This window comes from Nomascus leucogenys, chromosome 4, assembly GCF_006542625.1.
Source record: "Nomascus leucogenys isolate Asia chromosome 4, Asia_NLE_v1, whole genome shotgun sequence".
Lineage (NCBI taxonomy): Eukaryota > Metazoa > Chordata > Mammalia > Primates > Hylobatidae > Nomascus > Nomascus leucogenys.
In genome coordinates, this window is record NC_044384.1 from 106,699,394 (window position 1) to 106,708,188 (window position 8,795).

General features: G+C 50.6%; 1 protein-coding gene across 2 annotated transcripts; it reads right to left on the minus strand.

The window, feature by feature from the left end:
- Positions 1-814: 814 nt before the first annotated feature.
- TMEM42 (transmembrane protein 42) lies at positions 815-5,210 on the minus strand. 2 transcript variants are annotated; one of them, XR_004029770.1, is made up of 4 exons: positions 4,348-4,547; positions 3,942-4,111; positions 2,135-2,281; positions 815-1,441 (listed from the first exon to the last, which is right to left on the minus strand). XR_004029770.1 is itself a non-coding variant. In XM_030811981.1 (3 exons), exons 1-3 carry the CDS (start codon positions 4,537-4,539, stop codon positions 1,301-1,303), a joined length of 480 nt encoding a protein of 159 aa, XP_030667841.1. In that variant the 5' UTR covers positions 4,540-5,210; the 3' UTR covers positions 815-1,300. The 2 variants fall into 2 exon arrangements, 1 of the variants encoding a protein (XP_030667841.1); XM_030811981.1 differs by lacking the exon at positions 3,942-4,111 and having other exon boundaries at positions 4,348-5,210.
- Between the last annotated feature and the right edge of the window lie 3,585 nt (positions 5,211-8,795).

Genomic DNA, 8,795 nt, shown 5'->3' on the forward strand with positions numbered 1-8,795 from the left:
CAGGGGAGAAGTGAGGCAGGTAAGTGCCAGGCTTGAAGCTCTGTGCTGGGAAAGTGTGCAGGCAGCACACAGCCCACTTTGAACTAGCAATTACATTCACACAGTCTAAGATACAAAAAGAACAAGGGGGCCGGGTGCAGTGGCTCACGCCTGTAATCCCAGCACTTTGGGAGGCCGAGGCGGATGGATCACAAGGTCAGGAGATCGAGACCATCCTGGATAACACAATCCCATCTCACTAAAAATACGAAAAATTAGCTGGGCGTGGTGGTGGGCGCCTGTAGTCCCAGCTACTCGGGAGGCTGAGGCAGAAGAATGGCACAAATCCGGGAGGCGGAGCTTGAGGTGAGCCAAGATTACGCCACTGCACTCCAGCCTGGGTGACAGAGCAAGACTCTGTCTCAAAAACAAACAAACAAACAAATAAAAAAACCAACGGGGGATCTGAGAAAGAAAAGTAAACGACAGAAGAGCCCTAAAGGTAAACACTAGAGGAACAGAGTGGCAGGGAAGGGAGGGACCTCTGAACCACTTTCTTTCCCTAGTAAGTAAAACAAAGTCTCCAAAGGGAGGTCAAACTTTTCTCCTTGAGAGCACCAGGAGAATGAACAGACCCTGTGCAGTTCAGAGAGCCTTAGCCTGTGTGACCTCAGGAAGTAACCATAAGATCAAGCTCCAGCAGGTGTCAGAGCAACCGAGGCCACAAGGCTTCTGTACCTGCCTCACCCTCCTGCCTCCTCCACATCAGGATTTCAGCTCACTCTGGCTCCCTCTTACTCCAAAGGGAAGGAAAGAATTAAGATACTGTACCTGGTAGTTTTAACTTACAAAAAAAGTATTTATTAATCCAGTTTTCCTCTTCTTGCCATAATACATAAGCATGACACAGATGGCCTTATACATCAGCATGGAATTGTCAGAAAGCCCCACCAGTCACTGTTTCTAGAGTTAAATGACTGACTTTTGTTTGGCAACAGGACAATAATTACAGCGTGGTTTCAAGTACCATACACAAAGCAGACCAACCCCAGGATCTCCAGCATCTGCGAAGGCTCACTGGGGTCGGCCTGGGAGCAAGAATCCAAAGCACTGTACAGATGATCAAAACACTTCCGGTAGAACACTGTGTGGCTGCACCTCTCCTTACGGAGCCAGAGCCTGCTCCATCAGAGGCCTGCTTCCCTTGGCTGATGGTGAGAAGGCTGCACAACTGGATTGCCTTAGGACACAGTTCCACATGACATCCCAAGGCTGGGCCACCATCATGATCTTTCCAGCTGGTCCGTCCAGCCAAGTGGTGCTACTGCTGCTTGTGTGGAAGGGGCTTCCAGGTGGGCGGGAGCTTCCTGTGGATCAGGGTGAGTCCGCAGAGAATAAGGAACACTCCTCCCCACCACAAGACCTCCTGGCACTCTCCATACAGCACATAGCCCAGGAAGGCCTGCAGGACAAAGATAGCTGTGAGGGACTCACCTTCAGCAGGTGGGCACAACCTCACTCTCCTGGGACTGACTTCCTTCTACGGGTGCCGAGAGGAAAGGTCTGGAGCCAGAAGCCTTGGGCTTGAAACCTAGCTGTCACCTTCATCAAGTCACTCTATTCAATCTCACCTGCACGAGTGGAGAGGCTACCTCCCTCACTGCACTGGACCTCAGCAAAGTACACAAGAAAGACCCAGCAGAGGCCAGCAGGTAGACACAGCTGGTACCTGGTATTTGTTTCTCTCAACTCAAGATTGACTAGGCTCAGCTCCATCTTGTCAACCTCAGACTATACAGGGCAGAAAAGTCTCCGGGAATCCCAACCCTCTAAATCTCATGGAGCCTTGAGTGCACAGAACCCTAGGAAACAGCTAAGATGCACAGTGACTTCAGAATGAGGGCTCCACCCTGGAGGCACAGCAAGCAAGTAGGCTTTCTACTGTCAGGCTTCACTCATATCTAACTTGAGAATTCTCCATGATTAGAATTACATTTGCTCCATGAATAGAGCACTCATCCAGGGGTCAAGCCACAGCACAATCTCTGCTTCAGTTCCTGTCCTTTCTCCTGTCTGGGAAAGGAGGGGTTACCCAAAGACAACTCACCCAGAACCCAGATCGAGGACAAGAGCACCACACCCTCAGGCTACTCACCGAGCTGAGGATATTTGAAAAAGTCACTGTGACAGATGCAATGGCTGAAGACATGGAGAAACTGAGGCCCCGGCTAAAGAAGGTCCACATCAGAGAATTGGTGCTTGCCATCACAATAATGCCTAAGATGCATAAACCCATGCTCACCTGCAGGAGAAAGTGTCACTGCAGCCACGTCCACCCTGGGCAGCAACCTGCAGACCCCCCTCAGAGCACACCCAGGGCTGTGGCTGCTGGCACCCAGGCTCCTACTGAGCTCCCACTACATCTCAAGAGGGCCTCAGAGCTTTCCTGCACAGGGCTTCACTTAACCCTCAGTGGGCAGCAGACCCGTCTTACAATAAAGCAAATTCAGAGAAGATACTCATTTGGCCACCTTGCTGGCCATATGATCGTGGGAAGAAGCAAAATGCTAATCCAAAGCCAGTATTTTCCACTGAACACCAGCCCCTTATTGGTCCCACAATGACCAGTGCTTGAAGATCAGTCCCAGAGGGCCAAGTAGTTCTTACTCCGTAGGTAGTATGAGTTAAGTCAGGGGTGGAGTTCTTACTTCTTGAGATCAGGGAAAGCATGAATTAGCAGTGTCTGCTCTGCATTCCCACCCCCAAATCCTATACAAGTTACAGCCCACTAAGGCTGACCCCCTCTAGGCATTCTTGAGCTTTTACTCTGTGTTAGGTCCTGGGCTGTGTTTAAGCATTCTCATTTATTCCTTAACTTCATTTTACAGATAAAGAGCCAGGGGCATTAAGTAAACTTCCTAAAGTGCTACAGCGGTGAGAGCCACCAGGCTTCACAACCAGGCAGTGTACCTCCATGCTGTTAACTAGGACACAGCCTTGCCTGGGGAAAACACCACCCAGACATCCCTTGGAGAACTTGCAGATATTTTCTTTCTTTTTTTTAAAGGAGAAAGTCTCAAGAGAAGAGAAGATCTTTAGAAGCCTCCTACACAAAGGATATGCAGCCCCCCCTGCTTGGTGGTGAGTTAGAAACCTGCCTGGAGACAAGGTGGGGAGGGGGCGGAATCTAAATATCATACTTATTACTTGTAATGGTTTCTCAGCAGCTGAACACATAGTGTCTTGAGAAAAAGGTGCTTTCTTATAACTTACACCAGGGTGTTCAATCTTTTGGCTTCCCTGGGCCACATTGGAAGAATTGTCTTGGGTCACACATATAATACACTAACACTAATGATACATGATGAGCTAAAAAAAAATTTAAAAATCGCAAAAAAATTCATGTTTTACGTTTACAAATTTGTGTTGGGCCGCGAGTTGGACAACCTTGTCTTACACAAAGCAGCATATAGGCCAGTGGCAACCTGCTTACATAAAGGGTTATGAAGGTCTGGTTCCTGACAACAAACTTCACGGCCCATACAAAGTTATTCATTTTACTTTCGACCACTTACCCCATGAACTGCACCCAATGGGATACTAACTTCTCAAGCATGGCAGCTTCTACTGGATTAGCCCTAAATAGGCTTAACCCTAAACAATCAGTGACCACTGTCCAGGTCAGAGGCTAACCCTGGGCTGCAGATGCAATGAAACCCCTCTAGCAAGCAGAGGCTGGTCTACGACATGGGACAGGGGAGGCAGAGATACACCTTAACAGACGCCAGGAGGCAAGTTTAGGAGTTCTCAGCGGCAGGAAAACATCCAGAACGTCTCTGTCAGTATCCCCTTATGCCTACAGTATCCCAAACTCCCAATTTTCCTGGTAGTGGGGCAGACTGGTCATCTGGTCACAACACCCGTTAATTACGGAGTAAAGGGATGGGCAACAGGCTTCTCACCTTAAGAGTCACGTGGAGAGAAATGCTCAGGCACAAGGGACTTAAAATGAGAGGTAGAGGGTGGATGTAGGAGGTGTAGTTCTTCCCCGAGAGCGAACTAGCCCAATCGGAGAAAAGGTTTTAGGTCCCTGGTAAGGGAGGAGGCCTCAGTCCCCGACGTCTCTTACCGCCTACACTGGACGAGGGTTTGGCGTGATGAGAGGCGAAACACTCTCCCACCCCAGCTGACTGCAGCGCCGCGCGCGGCCCGAGGCCCCGGCCGGACAGACCGGCGAGGGTGCGGCGGCGCCCTGCGCCCACCCCTGCCCCACCCCGGGAGCCCCGCGGGCCCCGCAGCGCCCCTCCTCCGCCCAGCGCCGCCCCGCCCGCCCGCCCGCAGCAGCAACAGCAGCGCCCCGGGCTCGACCTCGCTGCCGAAGGCCAGTTTGGCGGAGGCGGCGGCCAGGGCCCCGAACGCGCCGGCGCACAGGCAGTTGAATACGCCCCAAAAGCGGCGCCGCATCGCACCCGCCTGGAGGTGCGGAGGGAATTCCGCGGGGGTGTCAGGGTAGGCGGTCGCGGACACGGCGCCGCCCGGAGGCCGCGGCCTCTCGGCCATGTTGCCTGCTGCCACTGTGCCTGGCGCCCGCCGCCCGCAGGGCCGAGCGCGCGCCGCGATTGGATGGCAGCCTCACGTGACGCGGCGCTCCCGTGACGCGACGCTCCCGCAGGCCCCTTGGGAATCGCTCCCCAGCGCCTCGGAGGGGGCGGGCCAGGTGGCAGAGACCCTGGGCTGTGGCGGCCTCCGGCCTAACCTGTAGTAGGTTTGTGCTCTGGGGAGGACGTCGGGACCCGAGGCCTGAGGCCGAGCCGGGTACTGTGGACGCTGTGGTAGAAGGTAAACTTCTCACGGCTTAGCCGTCTCCATCCCGGCCACCCGGCTCCCGGTAAAACTTTAAAAGATGCCCAACGGGCCCCGCGCCAGCCCACCGAGTCCATCCACGTCGACCAGGCCTCCTCCGCTCCACCCTCCAGCCTGAGGACCGCCGGACCAAGAGATGCCTCGGCAGAGGGCGCTGGGGACCTCCAGATCCAGAAAGACGCCAGAGCCCCATATGGGGACAAGCGCATCACAGAAAACCGAAAAAATGAGGATCCGCGATGAGAGGAAGATAATCATCCATAATCAAGCCACGCAGAATCAACATGACTTCTAATCTCCTATTGCACTTTCGTATGTTTAAAATGTTTCCGGCTGGGCGTGGTGGCTCACGTCTGTAATCCCAGCACTTTGGGAGGCTGAGGCGGGTGGATCACCTGAGGTCAGGAGTTGGAGACCAGCCTGAACAACATGCAGAAACCCCGTCTCTACTAAAAATACAAAATTAGCCAGGCATTGTGGCGCATGCCTGTAATCCCAGCTACTCGGGAGGCTGAGGCAGAAGCGCTTGAACCCGGGAGGCGGAGGTTGTGGTGAGCTGAGATCATGCCATTGCACTCCAGCCTGGGCAACAAGAGTGAACTCCGTCTCAAAAAATGAAAGTAAAAATAAAATATTCCCATTTAAAAAGTACATGTCCTTGAAAATAAAGTGTTGAAATGTATAAAGTGCTATTTCCACTCTCCAGGAAAATCAATGTTAATAGAGCATTTTTCTGCATGTCTGTTTAGTTATATATAGTTAAAATGTTTAAAAAATTATAGAATATGTATATGCATTTTTTAAACAAAAATTATTTCACAGTTGAACATACTGTTCAGCAGCATTCTTTTTGTATCTTCTGTTTAACAAGTTTTTGTGGAAGTCCTTCCACACCATGCTGCTTCTCTCACAGGGTAGTTTTGTGGCTCAAATAAAAGCATGGATAAGGCTGGGCACGGTGGCTCACGCCTGTAATCCCAGCACTTTGGGAGGCCAAAGGTGGGTGGATTACGAGGTCAGGAGTTCAGGGCCAGATTGGTCAAGATGGTGAAACTCCATCTCTACTAAACATACAAAACAAATTAGCTGGGTGTGGTGGCGGGCACCTGTATTCCCAGCTACTTGGGAAGCTGAGGCAGAGAATTGTTTGAACCCCAGAGGCAGAGGTTGCAGTGAGCCGAAATTGCACCACTGCCCTCCAGCCTGGGTGACAGAGTCTTACTCTGTCTCAAAAAAAAAAAAAAAAAAAAAAAAAGCACAGATAATTTCAGTAACACCGATATGGTACAAACTGTCCCATTTTGCAGATGAGGAAATTGAGGCTCAAAGGTCTCACTGCACCACTCCATTGAGTAAAGAGCTGCTCAAAGATGATACCCTCTGAAAGCTCTTATCAGGAAATCAAGAGGTGTTGCATTGATCAACTCTTCATGCTTTAAAGAATGTAAAGCAAATTTTCTTAGAACAAACGATGCCTGTACTAGCACTAAAGGTTAAGCATCTCAGAGCCACCTCCTCTGTAAAGCCGTCTCTGCTACTCCCCTACCTTTGTACCAGTCCTGTGGTGGTTCCTCTGGTTGTCTGTTTCTCTGCTAGCCTGCAAACTCCTTGAGGGCAGGGACTACATCGTTGTTAATCTCCAGGTCCCCAGCCCTGGTGATGATGGCTGAAGTGATGCCATCCTCAGACACTGCTGGGAAGTGATTTTTGACTCTAAGAAACTCCTGTGTACACACATCACCAAGGGATCTTGCTAAGATGAAGATTCTCATTAGGTCTAGAGCTAGACTGAATTTTGTTTGTTTGTTTTTAGAGGGAGACAGAATCTCTCTGTCACCCAGGCTAGAGTGCAATGGTGTAATCATGGCTGACTTCAGCCTTGAGCTCCCAGGCTGAAGCCATCCTCTCAGCTCAGCCTCCTGAGTAACTAAAGACTACAGGCACGTACCATCAAGCCCAGATTTTATATATATATATATATATATTGTATGTATGTATTTTTTGAGACAGGGTCTTGCTCTGTCTGCCAGGCTGGAGTACAGTGGTGGATCATAGCTCACTGCAGCCTCAACCTGCTGGGCTCAAGCGATTCTCCCACTTCAGCTTCCTGAGTAGCAGGGACTATGGGTGCATCATGCCTGGCTAATTTTTGTATTTTTTGTATAGACAGGATTTTGACATGTTGCCCAGGCTGGTCTTGAACCCCTGAGCTCAAGTGATCCACCCACCTTGGCCTCCCAAAGTGCTGGGATTACGGCCATGAGCCACCGCACCCAGCCGCCAGCTCCAAAAATTAGATTCCAACCCTCAAACCCCACAACAGGACCTAATTAACCTCGCCTTCAAGGTGTACAATAATAGAGGCAGCCAAGTAGCAATGTTTTTCTGAGTTATAATTACTTGCCTCCACTGTGAGAGAAACCCCAGCCACATCTCCAGCACACAGGAATTTCAAAACGTCTGAACTGCAGTGGCCAGGCGTTCCTCCAGGACCGCCTCCCCCAGGAGCTTGCTTAAAGTGCCATAAATCTGGCCACTGGGCCAAGAAATGCCCACAGCCCGGGATTCCTCCTAAGCCGTGTCCCAACTGTGTGGGACCCCACTGGAAATCGGACTGTCCAACTTGCCCGGCAGCCACTCCCAGATTCCCTGGAACTCTGGCCCAGGGCTCTCTGACTGACTCCTTCCCAGATCTTCTCAGCTTAGCAGCTGAAGACTGATGCTGCCCGGTCACCTTGGAGGCCCTCTGGACCGTCACGGACACCGAGCTTTGGGTAACTCTTACAGTGGAGGGTAAGTCCGTCCCCTTCTTAATCAATACAGAGGCTACCAACTCCACATTACCTTCTTTTCAAGGGCCTGTTTCCCTTGCCTCCATAACTGCTGTGGGTATTGACGGCCAGGCTTCTAAACCTCTTAAAACTCCCCAACTCTGGTGCCAACTTGGACAACATTCTTTAATGCACTCCTTTTTAGTTATCCCCACCTGCCCAGTTCCCTTATTAGGCTGAAACACTGTAACCAAATTATCTGCTTCCCTGATTATTCCTGGACTACAGCCACAGCTCATTGCCACCCTTCTTCCCAACCCAAAGCCTCCTTTGCGTCTTCCTCTCATATCCCCCCACCTTAACCCAAAAGTATGGGACACCTCCACTCCCTCCCTGGCAACCCATCACGCGCCTATTACTATCCCATTAAAACCTAATCACTCTTACCCCACTCAATGCCAGTATCCTATCCCACAACAGGCTTTAAGGGGATTAAAGCCTGTTATCACTCGCCTGGTACAGCAGGCGCTTCTAAAACCTATAAACTCTCCTTACAATTCTCCCATTTTACCTGTTCAAAAACTGGACAAGTCTTACAGGTTAGTTCAGGATCTGTGCCTTATCAACCAAATTATTTTGCCTATCCACCCTGTGGTGCCCAACCCGTACACTCTTTAGTCCTCAATACCTTCTCCACAACTCACTATTCTGTTCTTGATCTTAAAGATGCTTTTTTCACTATTCCCCTACACCCCTCGTCCCAGCCTCTCTTTGCTTTCATCTGGACTGACCCTGACACCCATCAGTCCCAGCAGCTTACCTGGGCTGTGCTGCCGCAAGCTTTCAGGGACAGCCCTCATGACTTCAGCCAAGCTCTTTCTCATGATTTACTTTCTTTCCACCCTTCTGCTTCTCACCTTATTCAATATATTGATGACCTTCTACTTTGTAGCCCCTGCTTTGAATCTTCTCAGGAAGACACCCTCCTGCTCCTTCAACATGTATTCTCCAAGGGATATCGGGTATCCCCCTCCAAAGCTCAAATTTCTTCTCCATCTGTTACCTACCTCGGCATAATTCTTCATAAAAACATACGTGCTCTCCCTGCCGATTGTGTCTGACTGATCTCTCAAACCCCAACCCCTTCTACAAAACAACAACTCCTTTCCTTCCTGGACATGG

Excerpts from the sequence above, each read along its gene's own strand:
- TMEM42 (XM_030811981.1), bottom strand. The coding sequence starts at position 4,539 with ATGGCCGAGAGGCCGCGGCCTCCGGGCGGCGCCGTGTCCGCGACCGCC. Across the intron at positions 2,282-4,347 it reads AACTGGCCTTCGGCAGCGAG|GTGAGCATGGGTTTATGCAT; the intron begins GTCGAGCCCGGG and ends TTTCTCCTGCAG. Across the intron at positions 1,442-2,134 it reads TTTCAAATATCCTCAGCTCG|GCCTTCCTGGGCTATGTGCT; the intron begins GTGAGTAGCCTG and ends TTTGTCCTGCAG.